General features: G+C 39.9%; 1 protein-coding gene and 1 pseudogene across 2 annotated transcripts in view; one reads left to right on the plus strand and one right to left on the minus strand.

Moving 5' to 3' along the window:
• The window catches only part of VPS41 (VPS41 subunit of HOPS complex), a 196,849-nt gene that overhangs the window by 41,364 nt on the left and 128,387 nt on the right, over positions 1-27,098 (plus strand). The window contains exon 4 of one of the 2 annotated variants that reach the window (XM_065938976.1): positions 8,605-8,682. The exons of the other annotated variant lie outside the window; for it this stretch is intronic. Coding sequence (XP_065795048.1) covers positions 8,605-8,682 — 78 coding nt within the window. The remainder of the gene's footprint in view (positions 1-8,604; positions 8,683-27,098) is intronic. 2 annotated transcript variants of the gene reach the window in all.
• LOC136170920 (nucleophosmin-like) lies at positions 3,741-4,587 on the minus strand (annotated as a pseudogene).

Here is a 27,098-nt window from a genome sequence, read left to right on the forward strand (position 1 = left end):
CTACTGGCAAAACCATAACTTTGATTATACAGACCTTTTTCACCAAAGTGATATTTTTGCTTTTTAATATGCTATCTAGGTTTGTCATAACTTTTCTTCAAAAGAGCGAGTGTCTTTTAATTTCATGGCTGCAGTCACTGTCTGCAGTTATTTTGGAGCCTAGGAAAGAAAATATGTCACCGCTTCCACTTTTCCCCTTCTGTTTGCCGTGAAGTGATGGGACTGGATGCTGTGATCTTAGATTTTTGAATGTTGAGTTTTAAGCCTGCTTTTCAATCTGCTGTTTCACCCTCATCAAGAGGCTCCTTAGTTCCTCTTCATTTTTCTGCCATTAGAGTGGTATCATATGCATATCTGAGGTTACTGATATTTTTCCCAGCAATCTTGATTGCAGCTTGTGATTCATTCAGCCCGGCATTTCTCATGGTGTACCCTGCATGTGAGTTAAATAAGCAGGGTGACAATATAGAACCTTGATGTACTCCTTTCTGAGTTTTGAACCAGTCCATTGTTCCATGTCCGATTCTAACTGTTGCTTCTTGACCGACATAGAGGTTTCTCAGGCAGGTACGATGGTCTGGTATTCCCATCTCTTGAAGAATTTTCCAAAATTTGTTGTGATCCACACAAGGGCTGGGGGGCTCATCTTTCATTGTCATATCCTTTTGCTTTTTCATGCTGTTCATGGGGTTCTTGCGGCAAGAATACTGGGGTGGGTTGCGATTTTCTCCTCCAGTGGACCACGCTTTGTCAGAACTCTTCCCTATGACCCATCCATCTTCTGTGGCCCTGCACAGTGTGACTCATAGCTTCATTAAGTTACACAAGTCCCTTCACCATGATAAGGCTGTGATCCATGAAGTGGGGATCAGTTCAGGTGAGTTCAGTCACTCAGTCGTGTCTAATTCTTTGCGACCTCATGGACTGCAGCAGCCTGGCTTCCCTGTCCATCACCAACTCCTGGAGCTTGCTCAAACTCAGCCTTCATCGAGTCAGTGATGCCATCCAACCATCTCATCCTCGGTTGTCCCCTTCTCCTTCTGCCTTCAATCTTGCCCAGCATCAGGGTCTTTTCCAGTGAGTCAGCTCTTCACATCAGGTGGCCAAAGTATTGGAGTTTCAGCTTCAACATCAGTCCTTCCAGTGAATATTCAGGACTGATTTCCTTTAGGATTGACTGGTTGGATCTCCTTTCAGTCCAAGGGACCCACAAGATTCTTCTCCAACACCACAATTCAAAAGCATCAATTCTTTGGTGCTCAGCTTTCTTAATGGTCCAACTCTCACATCCATACATGACTACTGGAAAAGCCATAGCTTTGACTAGATGGACCTTTGTCAGCAAAATAATGTCTCTGCTTTTTAATACAGTGTTAAGGTTTGTCATAGCTTTTTTTCCCAAGAAGCCAGTGCCTTTTAATTTAATGGCTACAGTCACCATCTGCAGTGATTTTGGAGCCTAAGAAAATAAAGTCTGTCACTGTTTCTATTGTTTACCCATCTATTTCCTATGGATTGATGAGACAATATGCCATGGTCTTCATATTTTGAATGCTGAGTTTCAAGCCAACCTTTTCACTCTCCTCTTTCACTTTCACTTTCATCAAGGCTCTTTTGTTCCTCTTCACTTTTTGCCATTAGGGTGGTATCATCTGCATATCTTAGGTTATTGATATCTCTCCCTGCAGTCTTGAATTCATCTTGTGCTTCATTCAACACAGCATTTTGCATGATGTACTCTGCATATAAGTTAAATAAACAGGGTGACAGTATACAGCCTTGACATACTCCTTTCCCAATTTGGAACCAGTCCCTCATTCCAAGTCTGGATTCTAACTGTTGTTTCTTAGTTCAGTTCAGTCGCTCAGTCGTGTCCGACTCTTTGCAACACCATGGACTGCAGCACACCAGGCCTTCCTGTCCATCACCAGCTCCCAGAGCTTGGACATCAAACTCATGTCCATTGAGTCGGTGATGCCATCCAACCATCTCATCCTCTGTTGTCCCCTTCTCCTCCTGCCTTAAATCTTTCCCAGCATCAGGGTCTTTTCAGATGAGTCAGCTCTTCGCATCAGGTGACGAAAGTATTGGAGTTTCAGCTTCAACATCAGTCCTTCCAATGAACACTCAGGACTGATCTCCTTTAGGATGGACTGGTTGGATCTCCTTGCAGTCCAAGGGACTCTCAAGAGCCTTCTCCAACACCACAGTTCAAAAGCATCAATTCTTCGACGCTCAGCTTTCTTTATAGTCCAGCTCTCCCATGGCTGGACTGGAAAAACCATAGCTTTGACTAGACGGACCTTTGTTGGCAAATAACGTCTCTGCTTTTTAATATGCTGTCTAGGTTGGTCATAACTTTCCTTCCAAGGAGTAAGCGTCTTTTAATTTCATGGCTGCAGTCACCATCTGCAGTGATTTTGGAGCCCCAAAAAATAAAGTCTGTCACTGTTTCCACTCCCAAGGTTTGGTCCATTGGTCACTTGTTTTCTGAATATTTACTTTTCTTGATTCAGTTTCATGATTTCTGTGGCCACTTCCACCCTGACCCTCCCTAGATTAGTGTGCTTGTTTATTTACACGCCTCTTACACACCTGTCCCTTCGGTTCTGATTTTACATGTCACTCACCATGTCCACTCTTCCTCCCCTTGCATTTGTTCTTTTGCTTCCTCTGCCCCAGTTGGTGGCAGCACCCAAGGCGAAACTGACTCTCCTTTCCCGCCCAGACACTCCCTGAGTCCTGGTGGTCTTCTCACCACCCCTGCCCTAGCTGAGGTCTTCATCTTCTCCTCCCTACACTCGTGTACCTCCCATTTATTGTTATTTTTTAATTTGCTTTTAGCTCTTTTTCCACCTAGTTGCCAGAATGCTCTGTGGAAAATATCGATTCTGCAACTCAGGTCTGATTTTCCTCTTCTGCTAAAGTCTGAGCTCCTTCTTCATGCGTTTAGGGCCCTCTGAGATCTTGCCTCCTTGTGTAATTAGCCCGATGTCCGAACTTTTCTGCCGCAGGTGTAGTGCTGTGGCAGCCACCACGGGCTCTTCTTACAACATCTCTTCTGCCTGGATTCTAGTCCAAAGTCACCTGCTTGAATCCACACCCATCCTGAGCCAAGGAGCTTTTAGTTCAGGCATTCGTCATTTTTCCCCTGAACTAATGAAAGTGCCAGGAAACAATCTATTTTCCTTCAAATTTGATTTCATCCTAATCCATTTATAACATTTTCTACTGAAATAATCTTCCAGGAATTCAGATCTGATTGTCTACTCCGCCATCCTGGAATTCTGTATTGGCTTCCTCATATCTTCATGATTTGGACACCTTGCCTACCCCCACCCCCCACCAACTTTGCTACCTTTCATCTTTCCATAATTATTTAGAAGCCTTCTTTTTTTTTTTTTTTACTTTATTAAAATACTGAGTTTATTTCACATGTATATTTTTGTCTCCCCACCATTTCCATCTGTCTGACCACCACTACTACTATTCCTATCATAACATTCCATACATACTTAAAACCAAGCAAGAGGTGGAGTTCCATCTTTAAAAACTAAATAGGAATTTTGGACAACACATTCTTGGCAATGGAACGTGGACATTTATCAGACATTGTAGGGAAAGTTCTCACTCTGCATTATAAAAAGGACAGCCAGATATCAACTGTTACAGAAATGAAATAAGATAGAAAAATTTTAACATTAAAAAAATTTTTAAGTTTAATTGTTTAAACTATTTTCTTAAAGAGACTTCCTCCACTGCCAGAGATCTTGAATAGCCTCCTGGTCAGTCATCCGGAAACAATTCTTCACATGATTGATAAACTTGGCTTCCACTTTGGGAAGGGAACCACCTTTTTCTATACTTGCTTGCATTTTTGCTTTAATGTCTTCTACAGAGCTAGGTCGTTTTGGTGTTTTAGGAGTTTTTTCCTGTTTTTTGAAGGATTCTTGACCTTTTGATCTTGGTTTTGATGATTTTGAGTCTTCCATTTTGGTTCAATTTTTGTGCATTTTTGGCTGGAGTATCTCATACAGATTTCTTTACTGGAGCTTTTTCTTCAACTTCCTCATCAAAATCGTCATCATCATCATCGTCATCTTTATCAGCAGCAAGCTTTACTTTTTTCTGGGGAACCTTGCTACCACTTCCAGGGACAGAACACTTTCCAGATATGCTTAGGAGTTTCACATCCTCCTCCTCTTCTTCTTCTGACTCTGCATCTTCCTCCACAGCTACTAAGTGCTGTCCTCTGATATGCACAGGCCCTGAACCACACTTCAACCGTTAAGACCACAGGTGGTGTAATTTCAAAGCCCCCAAGAGAAACCGTTGGCTGGAGAGACATTTTCAAAGTTGCCGTTGTTACTTTAATTGGACTGCCTTCATAATTCATCGCCTCTGCTTCAACAATGTGTAACTCATCCTTTGCTCCAGCCCCTAAACTGACCGTTCTTAAAGATACCTGGTGCTCATTTTCACCATTATCCAGCTTGAAGTGATAATCTCTGTCAGCCTTTAGTTCACAACCAAAAAGATAGTTCTGGGGCCTCAAGGGCTCATGTCCATGTCCACTGAATCCTCCATGGGTTGGTGGCACGCACTTATGTGGGAGAGAAGCCGGACGGAATTAAACGACTGCTATTCGAACGAGCAGCCGCGAAGGATGGAATCACACCAGGGACAGAAGCCTTCTATTAACCAACCTCGTCAGTCTCATTACCTGCATCTTCCCTGGCTGCTTCTACCATATAAAACTACTTGTAATTTTTCACTTGGTCTTGCTTTTTCTGTGACCACATGCCTTTGTGCAAACTGTATCCTTGCTGCCTCAAATGGTCTTTACCATAGGCCTTCCCTCTCTGCCTTAGTGTCTGCTGTCTAGCTTCTTCTTCAAAGTTGACCCTTGAACAGCATGGGTTTGGACTGGTTCAGGTGCACTTATACACAGATTTTTTTTTTCCAAATAGTAAATACTGAAGTACTACACAGTCCCTGGTAGGTTGAATCTGAGGTTGTGGAACCCCTGATCTGAAGGAACCATGAATCTGCAGGACCAACTGTAAGTTATATGCAGATTCTCAAGTGCAGGAAGGGTTGGTGCCCCTACACCTGCTCCCCTCTACCACTGTTTAAAGACCAACTATCTACTGTTGGAAAAAATCTGTGTATAAGTGGATACTCCCTGTTCATACCTGTGTTGTTCAAGAGTCAGTTGTACTTGCATTTTAAGGATACTCTTTAAATTTAATTTTAATTAATCAATTTTTTACGTCTGTCTTTTATTGTACAACTTCATCCGTTTAAGTCATACTTGCTTATTGTCTAAGCATATTGTAGGTGTTTTGTGTATGTGTGCTGAAAAAACCACAAAATGGTTGAAAAGGAGATCAAATTTCGTTAACACCATACTTATTCCAACTTGCAAGGAGCCTGACAGTGGGAACTGTAATCAGACTAAGTTTGAGAATATGCACCCTATTGTTTTTTAATATGGACCATTCTTTGAAGTGTTTATTGAATTTGTTGCTGCTAAGCTGCTAAGTCACTTCAGTCATGTCTGACTCTGTGCGACCCCACAGATGGCAGCCCACTAGGCTCCGCCATCCCTGGGATTCTCCAGGCAAGAACACTGGAGTGGGTTGCCATTTCCTTCTCCAGTGCATGAAAGTGAAGAGTGAAAGTGAAGTCGCTCATTCGTGCCTGACTCTTAGCGACCCCATGGACTTCAGCCTACCAGGCTCCTCCGTCCATGGGATTTTCCAGGCAAGAGCACTGGAGCGGGATGCCATTGCTGTTTGTTACAGTACTGCTTTTGTTTTAGTTTCAGTTTTTGACCCCAAGGCATGTGGGATCTTAACTCCCTGGCCAGGGATCAAACTCACCCTCCAGCATTGAAAGGTTCAGTCTTAACTACTGGACCACTAGGGAAGTCCTGAGTACATGCACTCTTGATCTGAGGCCCATGTCTCTATTTACCAGGTATCTGATCCAGTTGAGGATGGTTGAGCTCTTAATTCCTATTCTAGCTCTGCTGTTCATTGACTGTCTCTGGGGAAGTCACATCAACTCTCAGAACTCATTTCCTCACGTGTAATTGTAGGGACTCCCAGCTCTAGTGCCTGGAATACCGTGAAGCACCAGGTGAAACATAGATATTATTATACAGCTGACACATTTGAAACATGCTGCTGCTTGTTTCTTTTGTAGTGTCCAAAAGACTGCTTATTGCTTCTTCCACTTGTTTACTTAACAAAAAGTCTAATTATTCAGTGAAAGCAGTTATGTTAGCGGATGCTTCCGAAGAATTGGATGCCCAAATGCTAGTTTATGAATCAGGTTTCTGTGTTTAAATCCGAAAGGAGCTAATTAAGTTTATTCTTTGCCCATGCTGGATTCTTAGGTTAGAAGGAAAAAAAAAATTTGGTAGTTCCAAAAGTGCAAAGCTTTTCATATCTGGAAGGAGGATCATATTTAAAAGATTTATATTGTTTGTGATTTGTGGCCAATTATGCATTTTTTAACCGCTACTTCAAATAGTCAAAACCACTAGCAAATGAAAGTATGACTCATTAATAGCTGTTGATGTTTAAATTTTTAAAGAACTACACAATTGCCATATCAAATTTGATTGTTTTACCAGCCCATAGTTCTTTCTTTCTAAAAGAAAGCAACAATAGTTTGTCTCATCCAAAGGATGAAATGTTTTTCTAAGCAAAAAGTAGCTTGTCATAAAAACGGGTCCATTTTTCCTCCAGAGATCTGCTAAAGTAATTACAGTTTTAGGTTGAAACTTTAATGTTAAAATAATTATTTTATATTTCCTATCTTAAACATTAAACAAAAGAAATTAGTGATTTTGAAAAAAAAAGAAGGGGGAAGGAATTCCTATTTGGATAAAGTACTCTGCATGGTACCTTTAAATTTTGATAAAATATAATTGGAAGTTCAAGAATGGCCTTCAAAGGGCTATCAGAGAGTGACCCAGTATTAAAGTATTTTAAGAATCCAAGCCCCTTAGTTTTCAGCAAACTATCAATAAATACAGTATTTATGAGGAGAGTCAATACCATCTAGCACTTGGGTGTAGTGTGCTTTAAAACCCATTCTTGGGCCCCAGATGCCTCAGAATGAAGTATTGTCTGTTTGTAGCTAGTATTATGTGGTGTTTTTCTCTTCAGATATTGTTGGAGTGTCACTACAGAGAAAAAATCACACTCCTCTGAGTCCTCTATTTCTGATTAGAATGTTCTTTTGCTTGGGAGGAAACAGCCCTGTTTGGTTTAAATATTCAGGCTCCTCTCCCCGCAGAGTTAGCTCTTTCCCCTTCTCTTCCCAGGGCCCCGGCATCCTGTTTTCACCAGGCCCGCTGTCTGCCCTGGATGAGTAATCGGCCTGGCACCTGGTGCATTCAGGCAGGCCTGTGCAGCGGAATCGTCACACCTAGTTATGTCTGCACACCTGATGTTTTATTAACCAGTATTGATTTTTTACCCGGGGGACTTTTTTTTTTCTTTCTGAAAAAAGGCAACCTTGCAGGAGTGAAAGGCATTGGAGGGGCTGAATTTCTAATGAACCCCTTCTTTCCCTTTTGGTGACTCTTTAATGTGGCTTCATATTTTAAGCACCTGATCTGAAATTTCATTTTCAGCAATTCCATTTCAAGAAATCCTTTTAAATCTTGACTTTCTGTAAGGTTATTTTTTCAAGATGGTGCTGCTTGACTGAAAGGCTCAGTAGTGCCTGTAAATCTGAGCATTTTGTTCTAGGTTGCGATGAGGCAGGCTCACATGCAATGAAATACAGAGACTTTGGAACTCTTTGAGGACTGCTTAGAGAAATAAAAGGCAAGAGAAATCTCATGTCTTATTTCAGGTAGTTCTAAAGTTTCTTCTCGTTTCTTTAGGGTTAGTACAAAGAATTAAGTAGCCGTGGGAGTTATGAGCTAGTGTTTTGTGTCATACCATGAATATGTAGCTCAGCAGTTATTTGTGTGACAGCAAAGGATTTTTTTCTTTTTTGCATTCGAAAATGAACATTGACAATATCATTTACTTTTAGTGAGGTGTTCTCATGATAATAGTGTAAGTACATCAGAGTTTTTGCATCTCTCGATGTGGCATGGATTTTCCTTTCTACAAAAGAAGACTTTGTTGTGTGTGTGCATGTCTGTGTGTGTGTGTGTTGAACTTAAGTGATAGCACAGATTTACACATTTGCTGTAAATGAAGGGTAGTTTCTTAATCATTCTCTTCAAACACTGAGTTCAACCATAGGTTGATCGTGCTTTCACAAATACCCTTTAATTTGCTGCCTCAGTCCATCAGGCATTGTGTACAGACTGCATGCGCACCATTAGTTGTCAGCAGATGGGGGTCCTCATGAGTCATTCTGACAGCTAGCTAGCGAGATCACAATAAAATAGGTCCTGTTCTGCGATTTCCTTGAAGCTGGAAACAAGCCTTCTTGAAAGAGTGTGTATCTTCCACGGCATTGCAGATCACTTACACATTAAGTGTCTTGACTTTGCAGATGATTTAATTGCTAACTGTATGGATGGTCCATTAAGAAACTGACCCCTCTACCCCTCTGTTCTTCTTACAGTTCTTGGCACTGGGCACACATTATGGCAAGGTTTATTTACTTGATGTCCAGGGGAACATCACTCAGAAGTTTGATGTAGTAAGTATCCATAATAATGTGTGAACTGAATTTCATGCTGAAATTTGTGCTTTGGAATATTTGCTTTAGCCATTTGTTCTAAGAGCATAAAGAAAGGGTCATTATCAGTTAAATCAGAGTGCTAAGAGTTCTACTCTGAATTTTATAGCCCATGCTAAAAATTTTAAAGGTGAACTTACAAAGAGAGAGGTCTATTTATAGGCATACACATACACACATTATATATTTTCATTGGTATCTTCTATAGAAAATCCTTTTAAAAATGTATTTTTTATGAATCTGATCAATTGCAGATCTTTAGGTAATTGTAGCCATCTATTTGGCTTTAAATGGAGCATTTAAAATACCCCTATGTGTGTTCATTTTAAATTGTAACAATGTGGGGTGTCTAGGTGGATTGTTATTAAAAGAAAAAGTTTTACTTTTATTGGTGATTCATGGTGCTGATTTACATAGCCAGGGGGTTGGTGCGGCGTTGTGGAATCCTTGAAGTGTGAAGCCCCTCATTTGATGACTAATGTCAGTTGTAAGAACATGCACCATCATCTTCTCCAGATGCCAAATGTAATTGAAAATTGATTGATCACCTTGCTGGTTAAGTTTATCTCTTCTAAATATATAAAGCTAATATTTTATGTGAATGTTTTGAGGGTTGAACTCTTAGGGAATTATATTGATTGAAAGAGAAGAGCCAGGCTTTTTATTTCTTTAACTGTGATTTGGAATCACCGAGGATGAAAGCAGTGTTAAATTTGAAGCTTCATTTTGGTGTTTAAGATGGGCCTTGAAAGTATCAAGTGTCCAAGGTTGTGAGAACGTGAACCTTTGGGATGAAAAAGGTGATCATTTTAGGGAGCAGATGTTCGTTTTGTGAAGAAAGACTCAGCATTTGTTGAAAGATTCATCATGAGGAATTGGTGTAGTTTACAAAGGAGACTACAGTTTCTAAAGTTGACACATTGTATATGAAAGGTTTCAGGGTGCTTTGTTTTGCTTTAAGGAAAGGGCACCACAAATAATGAAGGAATCCTTGGAATTTTTGGAATAGTCCAGGGAGAGAAATATGCAGTCTAATCACTGATTCCATCAGGTAAATGGTGGGTTCTTGTTTTGCTTCAGCATCCCTTTCAGACAAGAGGAATATACCTTTATTTTTTGTTTGGCCACACCACACAGAATTTGGGATCTTAGGTCCCCAAACAGGAATTGAACCTGTTTTGAATGTTCCCTGCATTGAAAGTGCAGGCTCTTAACCACTGGACCACCAGAGAAGTCCAACGGGGATATACTGTTGACCTTTTCTCTTCTCCCTTCTTGACACTGGATACCCATTTTGATGGTATAATAAGCATTTGGTCTTTCCATTGTTGTTCAGTTGCCCAGTCGTGTGGCATAGGACCTAGCCTCTTTTGCGACCGCATGGACTGCAGCATGCCAGGCCTCTCTGTCCCTCACCATCTCCTGAAGTTTGCCCACGTTCATGTCCATTGCATCAGTGATGCCATCCAGCCAGCTCGTCCTCTGACTCCCTCTGTTCTTTCTGCCCTCAATCTTTCCCAGCATCAGGGACTTTTCCAGTGAATCAGCTGTTCACATCAGATGACCAAAATACTGGAGTTTCAGCTTCAGCATCAGTTCTTCCCGTGAGTATTTCAGGATTGATTTCCCTTCAGATTGATGCCCTTGCTGTCCAAGGGACTCTCAGGAGTCGTCGCCAGCACCACAGTTCGAAGGCATCAATTCTTTGGTGCTTTGCCTTCTTCATGGTCCAGCCTTTAAAATTGTATGTGACCACTGGGAAGACCATCGCCTTTATTGTACAGACCTTTGTCAGCAGAGTAATGTCTCTGCTTTTCAACACACTGTCTAGGGGTCATAGCTTTCCTGCCAAGAATCAAACGTCTTCTGATTTCATGGCTACAGTCACCATTTGCAGTGATTTTAAAGCCCAAGAAGAGGAAATCTGTCTCTACTTCCATGATTTCCCCTTCTATTTGCCATGCAGTAATGGGGCCAGATGCTATGATCTTAGGTTTTTTTAACATTTAGTCTTAAGCCGGCTCTTTCATTCTCCTCTTTCACCTTCATCAAGAGGCTCTTTGGTTTCTCTTCACTTTCTGCCATTAGAGTGGTACCATCTGCATATCTGAGGTTGTTGAAGTTTCTCCCATGTATTTTGATCCCAGCTAGTAACTCATCCAGCCTGGCATTTCTCATGATGTGCTCAGCATATAGGTTAAACAAACTGGGTGACAGCAGACAGCCCTGTGGTACTCCTTTCTCAATCCTAAACCAATCAGTTGTTCCATACAGGGTTCTAACTGTTGCGTCTTGACCCACATACAGGTTTCTCATCCATTAAAACATGAGCTGGTGCTGGGCAGAGCTCTCTTCACTTTGAAGAAAAAGCTTGCTTGGATGCCGTCTTAAATTTCCAGCTCCAGTTTAATGATTCTATTAACAGTCTGCTTCTAAGTAAGTCTTTTTAATATTGTATAGAAACTACTTGACTCCTAAGGTTCACAAGACAGACACTGCTGGTTTCATGGCCAGAAGAGAAACCAGCAGAGACCCTGTAGGAGTTTATTCATGTCTTCCTTCCTTCCTTCCTTCATGTAGTCCTCATGTCTACTCCCTATAAGCCTTCAGCTTTATCTTCTCTGATGTTAGTTTTATGTCAGGTATATTTTACATAGGTAAAATATAGGTAATTTTTTTACATAGGTAAAAAAAAGGTAATTCCTGGTTCTCTGTATTCAGGCCTGCCCACATGACCTCTTTGAAATTTAAGTTCTTTATAGCTTGCACTTATTTTTGGTAGGAGACAAAGATGGTTTGGCGCTCTTTTTGTCTGTTTACCTGACACCAGAATTTAATAGTCTGCTGTAGAGAAGTTTTTCACGAGGCCCTGAGTCTACATGAACCATTACCGTATAAAGTATATGACTTTGAGGTGACAAATTTCAGAATGTCATATTTTGAAAGGAGGCTTAATCTTCACCTTCTCATCTCAGATGAGTTTTCTGCTTTGTTATTTTATTTTCCCATTTCTGATGATGTGGTTGTTTGGGGGTGGGGGGTGCTCTGTATCAGTGCTCTTGGAAAAGCATTCAATTCTAAAAACACCATTATGGCTTTAATTTGCAGATTTTCTTTGCAATGATTGCCATATTCAATCAAGAACTGTTTTCTTCATTTGAAATGCATCAAGAGTGAAACAAGTATTAAAAAAATTAGTGAATTACTTCTAGGTGAAACTAATTTAAACAAATTAAAATTAGATAAAATAATACCTTACACTTGCATAACACTTTTTTTATTTTCTCAAGAACTGTCTCTTTAACCCATTCATTATATTTACAGTTTTTGATTGAAGTGATGAAGCAGTATTCACAATTCTCATTTATTGATAGGGTTTTGTTTGGCAGAGGATGGGGACATAAAAGAATATTTTTCAAAGGTTTCCCAAATGATTCTGCTATTTGTCTTGGAATAGTCATTGCACTAGGTGCTATATAACTTTACTTTAAATGCATATGATATAAAAGAAGAAATAGCTAAACAAATCATTCTGCATGTTGAAAGTGATTTGCTTTCCCATTAATATTTCAGGAGAAATACTGATTAGCAGATTAACTCTACAAAAGTCAAGCAAATGGCTTACTGATGACGTAGCAATGCCACTCCTAAGTACACATTTAAGAAAACTGAATGCAATGCCTGTGTCCCCCAAAATATATATGTGTAGAAGAATGTTAATAGGTTAATTTGTAGTAACTCCAAACTAGAAACAACCCAAATGTCTGTCCATAGTAGAATGGATAAACTCATGATGGTATATTCTCAGTGATTAAAAAGAAGAAACTATTGCAGCATGCAGCAACATGAATGAATTTTACTGTCTTACTGTTCAAGCAAAGAAGCCAGACACAAATGTGTACATGTTGCATGATTCCCTTTATGCTGATCAAGAGAAGGCAAAAATCACACTTTGGTGATAGAAGTCAGATTATGGTTTGACCTGGGAGAGAGCACAGGTAGAATCTTCTGAAGTATTAATAATTGTCTCTATCTTGGTGGTTTCCTGGGTGTGTACATGTGTAAAAATCACTGAACCACATATCTGAGGTTTGTGCACTTTATTCTGTGTGAGTTATACCTCAGTAACATGCACATGCACCTACAGAAATACCTCCACACGTGCGTGTATGTCTCTCTAACCTTGAAAATGAAGTGACTCAGTCATGTCCGACTCTTTGCGACCCCACGGACTGTAGCCTACCAGGCTCCTCAGTCCATGGAATTTTCCGGGCAAGAGTACTGGAGTGGGTTGCCATTTCCTTCTCCAGGGGATCTTCCCAACCCAGGGATTGAACCCGGGTCTCCTACATTGCAGGCAAACGCTTTACCGTCTGAGCCACCAGGGAGCAGTGCTCAAATTATCCTTTTCCTGTTGAAGCAACCTTTTCCTCTACTTGTTTCTAAATACCGGCACATTTTCTAAGTTGGTATCTTGTTCAGAGATCTTTATATAAATGGATCACACCACTGAGATTTTTCTTACACTGTATATTCTTCTGTCATTACATAAAAAGGTTGATAGAGAGGAGCCTGTGCTACCCACCCATCTATGACTCTTCTTTGTTGATCAAAAGTGAAAACCACCAGGGTGATGATTTATTTTGCATGTTGATGTTGAGATTTCAATACATCTGAAAGGATACTCATTAAAATGCTTTAGCCACACATGTGTTTTTTAAAGTTTTTATCCCTAGGTATAACTTTATATTAATTCAAATTCAGATTGAATTGATAAGGTTCAATTTTACTTAACTCACAGAATAAAAATTAAAATAGGCCTAGCTTCTCAGGTAAAGGGTTCAAGTTGCTTAGAAAATTGCCTGCTTGAATATGGATCAGATCATATTCTCCTGAGTAAAGGTTGTCTTAATTGCTTACACAGTGTGTGACATATGACTTCAGAATCCTTAGAGAATCTCAAATTCCTTTTAAGTTCCCACATGGTGTCCATACCCATATGATGTCATTGATCATAGTAGTTACTTTTTCTTTAATAGCCTTCTTAACTGTATTAATTTTTGTTGTTGTTGTTGTTCAGTCTCTTGGTCGTATCCAGCTGTTTGTGACCCCATGGACTATAGCACGCCAGGCTTCCCCATCCTTCACTGTCTCCCAGAGCTTGCTCAAACTCATGTCCATCGAGTCAGTGATGCCATCCAACCATCTCGCCCTCTGTTGTCCCCTTTTCCTCCTGCCTTCAATCTTTCCCAGCATCAGTGTCTTTTCTAATGAGTCGACTCTTTGTGTTAGGTGGTCACAGTATTGGAGCTTCAGTTTCAGCATCAGTCCTTCCAATGAATATTCAGGGTTGATTTCCTTTATGATTGACTGGTTTGATCTCCTTGCTGTCCAAGGGACTCTCAAGAGTCTTCTCCAACACCACAGTTCAATTAGGAATACTTTGAAACTGTGAGCAAGTTATTCATTAGGAATACATACTTTGAAGCAATGAACAAATTATTTTTGGAGCCTTATTTCATGTGTTTTAAATCTTTAGTCTTCTAAGTGTGCCACGTGGAGAGCAAAGAACTCCACTGACCAAGCAAATCTCTGCTCTTTATCTTTAGGTGTTTTCTTTGTTAAAAATAGAAAATGCAGAGGTTTGGCTCTCATGGCTCCATGGTAGGAGACATTAGTTAAGTACCTATAAAATGGATGGTTACAAAAAGAAAGGGATTGGAAAGTAAATTAAAATTGAACAGCCTTACTGGGAAATTTATAAATATAAAGTTTATCTCTTGAAGAAGTGGGACCAGGGTTCTCCTTGAACTCTGTATAGCAGAGTCTATTGGTATTTCTATTCCTGTTTTTTGTTGTTGTTTTAAATTTTTTTGAAATAGAGTTGATTTTCAATGTTTTTCACGTGTATAGCAAAGCAATTCAGTTACACACACACACACACACACATATATATGTATATGTATTTCTTTTTTACATTCTTTCCCATTATAGGTTGTTATAAGATATTGAGTATAATTTCTAGAGCTATATAGCTATATAGTAGGTCCTTTTTTGTTATCTATTATATGTATACACACACACACACACACATATGTATGTAGTAGTATGTATATTTAAATCCCAGACTCCTAATTTATCACTCCTTGCCCCTTTGGTAACTGTGTTTCTTTTCTATGTCTGTGAGTCTATTTCTCATTCTTAAGTTCACTTGTGTCATTTTTTTTTTAGATTCCTGCATACAAGTGGTATATGATTTGTCTTTCTCTGGTTTACATCACTTAGTATGATAATCTATAGGTCTATGTATGTTGCTGCAAATGGTATTATTCTATTCCTTACTGCTAATATCGGTACTTTCTTTTGATCACATGAAATTAAAAACCTAGATTTCTGTGAAAACTAGCTCACACTGCAGTAGCTTAACACCGCACTATGAGGTCTAAGCTTCCAAGACCCTTGTCATATGGCCGAATACATTTCTAATATCAGTTTTAGTTTAGTTTAGTTTAGTTTAGTTTAGATCATTGTGATCTACCCGCTGTCTTCTAGGTATTGATTTGGATATGCTTGTTCTAACCTTTTAATCACATATTCCAAGGAAGTCCTTCTTCCATTAAATCCCATTCTTTCTGTGATGTGTGTGTCCTGAAGTGTCGTTTCCTTCAAACTCCTGAATTATTGCTGTTTCATTGAAGTGTTAATACCTCATCATGTCAATTCCAGCTTCATATTCACACTTAAGCTTTTGGAGGGCAGAGGCCATGTCTCCTGCAGTACCTCTCCCGACCCTCTCTCTCTTCCCTTCTCTCTTGTGTCCGGGGATTTTTGGTACCCAGTAAACTTACTGGCTGATAATATTGTCTTGAAACATACCCATGAAACTGCTCCTTTTTCTGTCATTACTTAGCCTCTCAGGAGGGCCTGTGAGTCAGATCTCCACTCTATTGTGTATTAGTCAACCCTCACCTTCCCATTGGATTTGTAATTAAAAAATTTTTAAATTGCTATCAGAATGTTAACTACTACTTATGGAAAGTAAGCCTGTCATTCAGTGATACTTGGCAAGTTTTTAAGATATACTCAGACTTTTCCTAGTAGCTATGGGGAATTTATACAGTCAGTAAAGTGTAGAAGCTGAGGAGACTTTGGAGATCATTCTAGATGCGAAAGGTGCCAAGACCAGACGCTGGAGGGGAGCTGGACTCGAACTGCTCTGTTTCTTTCTCTGTTCACTGCCCACGTACTCTTCTGGTCTTCTCTTCTGATTCATTCTAGGCCTTCCTCACATATCTAAGACATTTTCCTCCCCCGAGGTTTAAAACGATATTTTTTTGTGACTGGACCCTGCCTGGGAGTGAGTGACCATGGTCTCATTTCTCTCTTAGGGCTTTGGGACTCAGTCATCTTTAGATTGCATTTCTGGCCTTTTGCTGCTCTCTTTGGTTTAGGGGAATTCATCTATACTATAAACCAGCTCCTGTTTTCTCTTTTTTGGGTATTGGTATATAAATGTTGTTTGTAGGCTCATCCATCTTTATTTTTACAATTAAGCAAAAGAAATGATTATCTTCTTTCTTCTTGCCTTCTTGGCCAACATGATCCTGAAAATTGAGTGTCCTTTAACCTTACCTTCTTAGATTGCATCTTTAATGTTCAAAAACACGTCTTTTATTTTTTTCCATGATTTAATCATCTCCTTCTCTTATGGAATATCCAGTACTTTTGCAAAGTTTATTTATATCTGTGTTGAGGTCATTCCATCCAGAAAATGTGTTTCCTGAGGCAGTTTCTCTGATCTCTCTTTGCATCCTTAGTGCTCAGCATAGAAGCTGGTGATTGTGAGAAATTAATGAAACCTGGCTGCACCAGTAGTTCTGTGTCTGTAAAGTCCCATGTGTCTGGACGATATTCCAGATGATCAAGGTTTTACACCTTCCTGGTCCTGTTCTCCATCAAGATAATTGTGGGGCTTTGCTGGTGGTGCAGAGGCTAGTAAGACTCTGTGCTCCCACTGCAGGGCGTGTGAATTGGATACCTGGTCTCAGTGAACTAGATCCTGCATGTTCAACTAAGACCTGGAGTGGGCAAATAAATATTAAGAAAGATAATTGTGTGTACATTAAGGGGAATCATATGGGCATGATCATCTCTTTGAGAGTAAATACAAATGCCAGGCATTCGTTATTATCCTGAAGAACCCAGCTCTTTGAGGCTCATTCATAGTGTATCCACGATAGTGTGTGGGTGATGATTCATTAAAAGAATCCTCGGAGCAGATCTGAAAACATAAACCATCTATCCTTGAAAAGAGATAACCCTGCTCTGCTATTGGCCATAGGGTAGTTCTTTATCAACCTGAAGCACATCCCATCCATAGTGTACAATTCCAGATGCAGCATCATTATTTGGCAAAGTCAGAACAGTAAAAGGATCATGAACCGTGTGGAGACTTAGAGGAGCAGTGTTCAAGTTTGTACATGTGTGTAAGTGAAATTTGAGGTGACTCTTGAAGGATGAGCATTTCTTGATTGTTGGAGTGGATCTAGACACAGAGTATTGCATGCTTCCTATGAAACAGGGTGTCACAGAGGGCAGGGACTGTTGGTCACAGACCTAATCTGCACATACATTTTGTTCTTCTCCAGTAGCTGGAATATAAAGGACTGGAGAGGAAAGAATGGATCGTGAGATGCAATGAGAGCAAATTAGGCAGAAACTTTGCCAGAAGGGTGGAAGGAAGAACAAAAGAAGTGATTTCCTGAGTGTATTCGTGGGCGCTGAGTTTGGAGTGTTGAGGGAAGTGAGTGAAACCGCAACAGTGATGGGAAACTGGGTGTCCTGAACCAGAAGACTTTATATATGGATACGAGAGTCTGTGTATACAGTTTAATAGCAAATAATTTATACCTTTGAAGGTAAAAGGAGAAGAGGGTGGCACAGGGTGAGATGGTTAGATAGCATCACTGACTCAATGGGCATGAATTTGAGCAAACTAGGAGATGGTGAAGGACAGGGAAGCCTGACATGCTACAATCCATGGGGTAGCAGAGTTGGACACGACTTACCAAATGCACAAGAACAACAGTAACAGCTTATACCTTGAATTTGTTTTGTTCATAATAGACTTTTTGGTCTCTGGAAACCCTGACAAAGTATGTTTCAAAATAAAGGTGTATTACTTCTTCCTTAAACAAGGTCTGTTTTTCTATCTGAATTGTTTTTAAAATTGAGGTATAGTTCATTTGCAATGTTGTGTTAGTTTCAGATGTACTGACTGCAAAGTGATTCAGTTAGACACACACACACATATGTATATATGTATACATTCTTTATCATGTTCTTTTCCATTATGGTTTATCATTGAATATAGAATATAGTTCCCTGTGCTATACTGTAGGAATTATATATAGTTGGTTATCTACTTTATATATAATAGTGTGTATATGTTAATCCTAAGAATTGCTTTGATTTATGAGCCTTCTCTAAAAATTATTTCTTTGGCTATAATTACCAAGTTTTTTGCAGTTGACAAAATCATGATGTGTATCATAAATGAAAACTTAAAGGATATTTTGTTCACCTAAGACATGAAATTCTTCTATAGTTTCCTTATCATTTAGTTTTTAGTCCTTAGTTTGTATCTCTAGTAAGAAGAAATCCATTACTTGTACAGACAGCTATTAGCTCTTTGCACTTTAGCTTTTTTTAGTTTAATTGATAGAAATGATGCATACCACACTGTACACTTCTTCAGTTCAGTTCAGTTGCTCAGTCGTGTCTGACTCTTTGCTGTCCCATGGACTGCAGAACGCCAGGCTTTCCTGTCCATCACCAACTCCCAGAGTCTACCTAAACTCATGTCCATTGTGTCGGTGATGCCATCCAAGCATCTCATCCTCTGTCGTCCCCTTCTCCTCCCACCCTCAATCTTTCCCAGCATCAGGGTCTTTTCAAATGAGTCAGCTCTTCACATCAGGTGGCCAAAGTATTGGAGTTTCAGCTTCAACATCAGTCCTTCCAGGGAACATTCAGGACTGATCTCCTTTAGGATGGACTGGTTGGATCTCCTTGCAATCCTAGGGACTCTCAAGAGTCTTCTCCAACACCACAGTTCAAAAGCATCAATTCTTCGGCACTCAGTTTTCTTCACAGTCCAACTCTCACATCCATACATGACTACTGGAAAAACCATAACCTTAACTAGATGGACTTTTGTTGGCAAAGCAATGTCTCTGCTTTTTAATATGCTGTCTAGGTTGGTCATAACTTTCCTTCCAAGGAGTGAGCATCTTTTTATTTCATGGCTGCAGTCACCATCTGCAGTGATTTTGGAGCCCCAAAGAAAGAAAGTCAGCCACTGTTTCTACTGTTTCCCCATCTGTTTGCCATGAAGTGATGGGACCGGATGCCATGATCTTAGTTTTCTGAATGTTGAGCTTTAAGCCAACTTTTTCACTCTCCTCTTTCACTTTCATCAAGAGGCTCTTTAGTTCTTCTTCACTTTCTGCCATAAGGGTGGTGTTATCTGCATATTTGAGGTTATTGATATGTCTCCCACTTCTTAGAGTGGCTAAAATTACACTTCAGGACTGACCATACCAAATCTTGGTGAGGGCGTACAGAAAGTGAATCTCATCCACTACTAGTGAAAACGTCAAAAGATGTAATCACTTTGCAAAACAGTATGGTGGTTTTTTAAAACATTAAACACGCACTTACTATATGATCCAGCTATTTCTGGAAGTGAAAGTATATGCTAATCTGAAGACTTGTGCATGAATGTTCATGTAATTTTTTGTTTAAGTGGGTCTGTATGTCCATCTCTAGTGAACAGATAAACAGAATGTGACACATCCGCATGATGCCCTTCTGTTCATCCACAAGAAGGAATGAACATTTGAGACACACTACAACATGAATGGATCTCCAATCTATCGGGTTAAGTTGAAGATACCATACTTAAATGACTACATACCATATTGTTAAGTTGTTCGGTCGCTAAGTCATACCCGAATCTTTGAAAACACATATTATATGACTGTATTTATATACAATTCTAGAAAATACAAGCAAATCTATAGTGACAGAAAGCAGACCAGTGGTTGCCAGAGAAATGGTATTGTTGCAGGAGTGGGCACCCCTTCCAGGTCCTGAAAGGGTGCTCTTGTCTAACACTCGGGATTGAATTGTCCAAGGAGACAGGTGTGCTGAGAACGCAAGAGACTTCTTTGGCAAGGGGTGTCTGGGCAGAGAGCAGGAGGGTGAGGGAACCCAGGAGGACTACTGTGTCATGGGGCACACAGCCTCTGGTTTTATGGTGATGGGATTAGTTTCCAGATTGTCTGTGGCCGGTCATTCTGACGCAGGGCCCTTCCTGATGGTGCACTCGTTGCTCAGCCAACGTGGATGCCAAACGAGAAGAGTTCTGGGAGGTGATAGGACACATGGCATCTCCTTTTGACCTTTCCCGAATTCTTCCAGTTGGTGTTGACTTTTCAGTTCCATGTTCCTTACCAGGACTTCCTGTCGTAAAGTAACTCATGCAATGGTTACTGTGGTTCCTGGTCAGGATGGGGGGTTTCAGTCAGCATGTTTCCCCTAACAGTATGGTGGGATTATAAAAGTAGTATAGAAACCTAAATGTCCATCAAAAGAGGAATGGGTAAAGAAGATGTGGTGCATATATACAATGGAATCTTACTCAGCCATAAGAAGAACAACGTAATGCCGCTTGCAGTGATATGGATAGATCTAGAGATTATCGTACTAAGTGAAGTAAGTTAGAGAAAGACAGGCATATGATATTGCTTACATGTGAAATTTAAAATAAGTGGCACAAATGAACTTATTTACAAAACAGGAATAAAGTCATGAATATAGAAAACAAACTTACAGTTATCAGGGGAGGGGAAGGAGGCAGGGAGAGATAAACTGGGAAACTGGGATTGACATATATACTTGTTTAGCTGCTAAGTCGTGTCTGACTCCTTTGTGATTCCATGGAACCTGCCAGGCTCCTTTCTCCATGAGATTTCCTGGGCAAGAATATTGGAGTGTGTTGCCATTTCCTTCTCCAGGGGATCTTCATGACCCAGGGATTGAACCCATGTTACCTGCATTGCCATGCGCCCTTCCTGGTTAGGGCGCGAACCACCAGGAAAGCCTGAAAATCCTCTACTATATATAAAATAGATAACTAATAAGGACCTACTATATAGCACAGGGAATTGTACGCAGTAATCTGTAATGACCTATATGGGAAAAGAATCTATAAAAGAGTGAATATTTGTATAACTGATACACTTTGCTGTACAACAGAAACAAATGCAACATTATAAATCAATTATATTATGAAATTATGTATAAAAATCTCAGAAGAAAAGTGGCTTTAAGAAACTTTCAGGGCTGTACATTCATTATATTGATTGTGGCAAAGGTTTCACTAGTATATATTTAAGTCACAACTTTGCCAAATTTAAATATATACAGTTCGCTGTATGTTAGTTAAATCTCAGTAAACCTGCTTTTTAAAAATAAAAATGGCAAACTAGAAAGAATAGCATGTTCCCAGTGGTGTTATCTACACTTCAAAATGTTAGGTGCATTTATGTAACTGTTGGGTATTCTTTAAAGTGCTTGATAGTATAAACGACACCATACAGAGTGGGATCTAAATTATCTAGTTTTTGGCTGCTTTGGCCTTTCTTTAAGTTATGAGTCAAAGGGGAAAATTAAGAAAAAAAAATTTTTATCTAACATTTTCCTTGTTTCTTTTTTTTAAGTTGAAGTAAGTTCATTTGTAATATTGTATTAGTTTCAGGCATATAGCATAGTGATTCAGTTAGTATTTTCACAGATTATCTTCCATTATAGGTTATTACTAGATAATAAGTACAATCCCCTGAGCTTTGTGGCAGTTCTTGTTGCTTATCTGTTTCATCTATAGTAATTTATATCTGTTAATCTCAAACTCCTAATTTGTCCCTTTCTGCTCGCTCTCCTTTTTATCAACCATAACTTTGTTTTCTATATCCGTGACTCTATTTCTGTTTTGCACATACATTCATTTGTATTGTTTTTTTAGATTCTACATGAAAGTGATGTCATATAGTATTTGTCTTTCTCTGTCAGACTTATTTCACTAAGCATAATATTCTCTTGGTCCATCAGTGTTGCTTCAAATGGCAGTGGTTCATTCTTTTTTTATGGCTGAGTAATATTCCATTGTGTGTGTGTGTGTGTGTGTACCAACCTCCTCTTCTTAATCAAATTTGCTGTTGATGGGCATTTGGATTGTTTCCATGTCATGTCTGTTGCACGTAGTGCTGATATGAGCCTTGAGGTGCATCTGTCTTTTCAAATTAGTATTTTCTGTTTTTCTGGAAATATACCCAGGAGTGGAGTTGCTGGATCATATGGCAGTTCTGTTTTTATTTTTTTAAGTAGCCTTCGTTTGTTTTCCATAGTGGTTTCACCAAATTACCTTCTCACCAGCAGTGTAGGAGGGTTCCCTTTTCTCCATATACTTACCAACATGTGCAGTTTTAGACTTTTTGATGATAGCCATTTTGATAGGTTTGAAGTGATACGTTGCTGTTTTTATTTGCATTTCTCTAATATTTAGTGATGTTGAACATCTTTTCACATGCCTGTGAGCCATCTGAATGTCTTCTTTGGAGGTCCAGTGGCACCTTTGATTAGTGTGCATGGTTACTTGTACAGTATTTTCATTGTTTCTGACCAATGAAATATGGTTGGGGAAAATACCAGAAGTTCAGCACACATGTGAAATGGAAGAATTTTGCCAGTATTGCCAATATCTTTTTTCTATTTTGGTTCTGTATTTGCACAAGTAATCCATTTTCTATATTGTATATTCCTTTTAGGGGGAGCTCTGCCTTTTATAGAAATGATGCAATAACTCAGAATGGAATAACTGAATAAGTTAGGACTTTTTTTAGGTTCGCCCTTAGCATGGGTGCTCTATTTTAGACAGGAAAAATGAGTTTGTTTGAAATAATGAAATGAACAAATTCTCTACTGAATATCTCATTTGGGTACATCTGCCTTGTTAGCTGAAAGTATTCCAGAATTTCATTCGATTTTCTGGAGGAATTGAGTTTCATCTCAGAGGGAGAGAATTAAATACTGTTAGGTAGTCTTAACATTTGACTGCATTTTACTGTAGTGTATAAAAGTTAATATATTAGTCAGGGAACTTGGGTTGCTCAGTGACAGAAATTCATCTCAGCCAGGCTTAACTGTCTGTGCAATTTACTGGCTCTGTTGTAAGTGAAGTGGGTCTTTGGGATCCGCATAGCATCTTAGAGCAATGCTCACTTCTGGGATAGGTGTTTTTGGTTTTTTTTTTTGGTCTGGTGGGCACCATGGGCAGCTCACAGTCCAAGACTGATGATGCCTCAGAACTGTAATCCTCATAAACAAGGTAGGACTCCATCAGTGACTGTGGGTAAAATTTACCAGGAAGGACTTTGAATCTGGTTGGGTTGCATTCTTCTACCTGAATTAGTGGCTATTGGTTGTTTAGGCTAGGCTTGAGTTGAAAGCGGGAATTGAGAGGGAGGAGGGGGCAGCTGAATTGCATTCTAATCATATAGAATGTGTTTCTCTATTTTAAAAAAAAGCAGGTGTAAAACTGCCTGGAGCCAACTTTTCAGTGCCCTATACACCTAAAGAACGATGCTAAATCTAGGCGAGATAGAGGCATAAACATTCTTAGGTGGGCTGGAGAATCTTGTGACTGATTATTTTCTTTGAACAAATCCTTTGAGGTGAAATCAGCAAGGCAGACACTATGAACACCTTTTAAAAAGTAATTTTAGTGGATTGTAGTTGAGTTTGGGGCTTCCCCTGTGACTCGGTGGTAAAGAATCCACCTGCCAAACAGGAGATGCGGGTTTGATCCCTGGGTTGGAAAGATCCTCCGGTGAAGGAAATGGCAACCCACTCCAGTATTCTTGTCTGGGAAATCCCATGGACAGAGCAGCCTGTTGGTCTACAGCCCATGGGGTTGCAAAAGTTGGACGTGACTTAGCGGCTAGACAACAGCAACAAATCGTTGATTTGCAGTGCTGTATTAGTTTCTGGTGTGCAGCAAAATGAGTCAGTTTTACACCTACATATAATCGTTCCTTAGATTCTTTTACCATGTAGGTCATTACAAAGTATTGAGTAGAGTTTCCTGTGCTACACTATGAACATTTTTACTTGCACTTCAGTTAAGTTCAGTCACTCAGTTGTGTCTGATTCTTTACGACCCCATGAATCACAGCATGTCACGCCTCTCTGTCCATCACCAACTCCCAGGGTTTACTCAAACTCATGTCCATCGAGTCGGTGATGCCATCCAGGCATCTCATCCTCTGACATTCCCTTCTGCTCCTGCCCCCAATGCCTTCCAGCATCAGGGTCTTTTCCAATGAGTCAACTCTTTGCATGAGGTGGCCAAAGTATTGGAGCTTCAGCTTCAGCATCAGTCCTTCCAATGAACAACCAGGACTGATTTCCTTTGGGATGGACTGGTTGGATCTCCTTGCAGTCCAAGGGACTCATTGCACTTAAGTTGTACCAAAATATATTCCCACCAGCACTGGGTGAGAATATATTGGTATATCTCATCAAGTTGCGTTGACTGTCATCATTCAAACATTCTTTGCCACTTAAATTTCTATAAAATGGGAATTGATCTCAGGTATATATATATATTTTTGGTTACTAATGAGGCCATGTACTCTTGAGAATTGTTAGTTTCTATACTTTGTCAGTATGTATATAAACTTCTAAATTGATTTGTAATTAAAAAGTTCATTGTTGTCAAGGAGAAATAACAGCACTGATTTGGGTAGCTCATGTGATGTCTCAATCAGAAGTCACCAACAAGTCAAATTTAGTAAGTTGCAAACAAATCTTTCATTAGCTTGAGTGGGCAGACAGAATGAAACCACAATCACAGACAACAGGCCAGTCTGATTACACAGACCACAGCCTTGTCTAACTCAATGAAACTAAACCATGCCGTGTGGGGCCACCCAAGACGGTCAGGTCATGGTGGAGGGGTCTGACAGAATGTGGTCCACTGGAGAAGGGAATGACAAACCACCTCAGTATTCTTGCCTTGAGAACCCCATGAACAGTATGAAAAGGCAAAAAGAGAGGACACTGAAAGATGAACTCCCCAGGTTGGTAGGTGCTCAGTATGCTGTTGGAGATCAGTGGAGAAATAACTCCAGAAAGAATGAAGGGATGGAGCCAAAGCAAAAACAGCACCCAGTTGTGGATGGGACTGGTGATAGAAGCAAGGTTCAATGCTGTAAAGAGCAGTATTGCATAGGAACCTGGAATGTTAGGTCCATGAATCAAGGCAAATTGGAAGTGGTTAAACAGGAGATGACAGGAGTGAACATCGACATTCTAGGAATCAGCGAACTAAGATGGACTGGAAGGGGTGAATTTAACCCAGATGACCATTATATCTACTACTGTGAGCAGGAATCCCTTAGAAGAAGTGGAGTAGCCATCATACTCAACACAAGAGTCCAAAATGCAGTACTTGGATGCAATCTCAAAAACAACAGAATGATCTCTGTTCGTTTCCAAGGCAAACCATTCAATATCACGGTAATCCAAGTCTGTGCCCTGACCAGTAATGCTGAAGAAGCTGAAGTTGAATGGTTCTATGAAGACCTACGGGACCTTTAAGGACTAACACCCAAAAAAGATGTCCTTTTCATTATAGAGGACTGGAATGCGAAAGTAGGAAGTCAAGAAACACCTTCAGTAACAGGCAGATTTGTCCTTGGAGTACAGAATGAAGCAGGGCAAAGGCTAATAGAGTTTTGAGAAGAGAATGCACTGGTCATAGCAAACACCCTCTTCTAACAACACAAGAGAAGACTCTACACATGGACATCACCAGATGGTTGACACCAAAATCAGATTGATTATATTCTTTGCAGTCAAAGATGGAGAAGCTCTATACAGTCAGCAAAAACAAGACTGGGAGCTGACTGTGACTCAGATCATGAACTACTTATTGCCAAATTCAGACTTAAATTGAAGAAAGTGGAGAAAACCACTAGATCATCCAGGTATGACCTAAATCAAATCCCTTATGACTATACAGTGGAAGTGAGAAATAGATTTAAGGGGCTAGATCTGATAGACAGAGTGCCTGATGAACTGTGGATGGAGGTTCATGACATTGTACTGGAGACAGGAATCAAGATTTCTTGATTCAGAAATCAAGATTTCTTGGGGATGCCCAAGACAAAGAAATGTAAAAAAGCAAAATGGCTGTCTGAGGAGACCTTACAAAGAGCTGTGAAAAGAAGGGAAGGGAAAAGAAAAGGAGAAAAGGAAAGATACACTCATTTGAATGCCGAGTTCCAAAGAATAGCAAGGAGAGATAAGAAAGCCTTCCTCAGCAATCAATGAAAAGAAATAGAGGAAAACAATAGAATGGGAAAGACTAGAGATCTCCTCAAGAATATTAGAGATACCAAGGGAACATTTCATGCAAAGATGGGCTCAATAAAGGACAGAAATGGTAGGGACCAACAGAAGCAGAAGATATTAAGAAGAGGTGGCAAGAATACACAGAAGAACTGTACAAAAAAGATCTTCATGACCCAGATAATCACAATGGTGTGATCACTCCCCTAGAGCCAGACATCCTGGATATGTGAAGTCAAGTGGGCCTTAGGAAGCATCAGTATGAACAAAGTTAGTGGAGGTGATGGAATTCCAGTTGAGCTATTTCAAATCCTAAACGATGATGTTGTGTAAGTGCTGCACTCAATATGCCAACAAATTTGGAAAACTCAGCAGTGGCCACAGGACTGGAAAAGCTCAGTTTTCATTCCAATCCCAAAGAAAGGTAATGCCAAAGAATGCTCAAACTACCACACAGTTGCACTCATCTCACATGCTAGTAAAGTAATGCTCAAAATTCTCCAAGCCAGTCTTCAGCAATATGTGAACCGTAAACTTCCAGATGTTCAAGCTGGTTTTAGAAAAGGCAGAGGAACCAGAGATCAAATTGCCAACATCAGCTGGATCTTCGAAAAAGCAAGAGAGTTCCAGAAAAACATCTATTTCTGCTTTATTGACTATGCCAAAGCCTTTGACTGTGTGGATCACAATAAACTGTGGAAAATTCTGAAAGAGGTGGGAATACCAGACCACCTGACCTGCCTCTTGAGAAACCTGTATACAGGTCAGCAAGCAACAGTTAGAACTGGACATGGACCAACAGACTGGTTCCAAATAGGAAAAGGAGTACGTCAAGGCTGTATATTGTCACCCTGCTTATTAACTTATATGCAGAGTACATCATGAGAAACACTGGGCTGGAG

The sequence above is a fragment of the Muntiacus reevesi genome, chromosome 6, assembly GCF_963930625.1.
Source record: "Muntiacus reevesi chromosome 6, mMunRee1.1, whole genome shotgun sequence".
In the NCBI taxonomy this organism is placed as follows: Eukaryota; Metazoa; Chordata; class Mammalia; order Artiodactyla; family Cervidae; genus Muntiacus; species Muntiacus reevesi.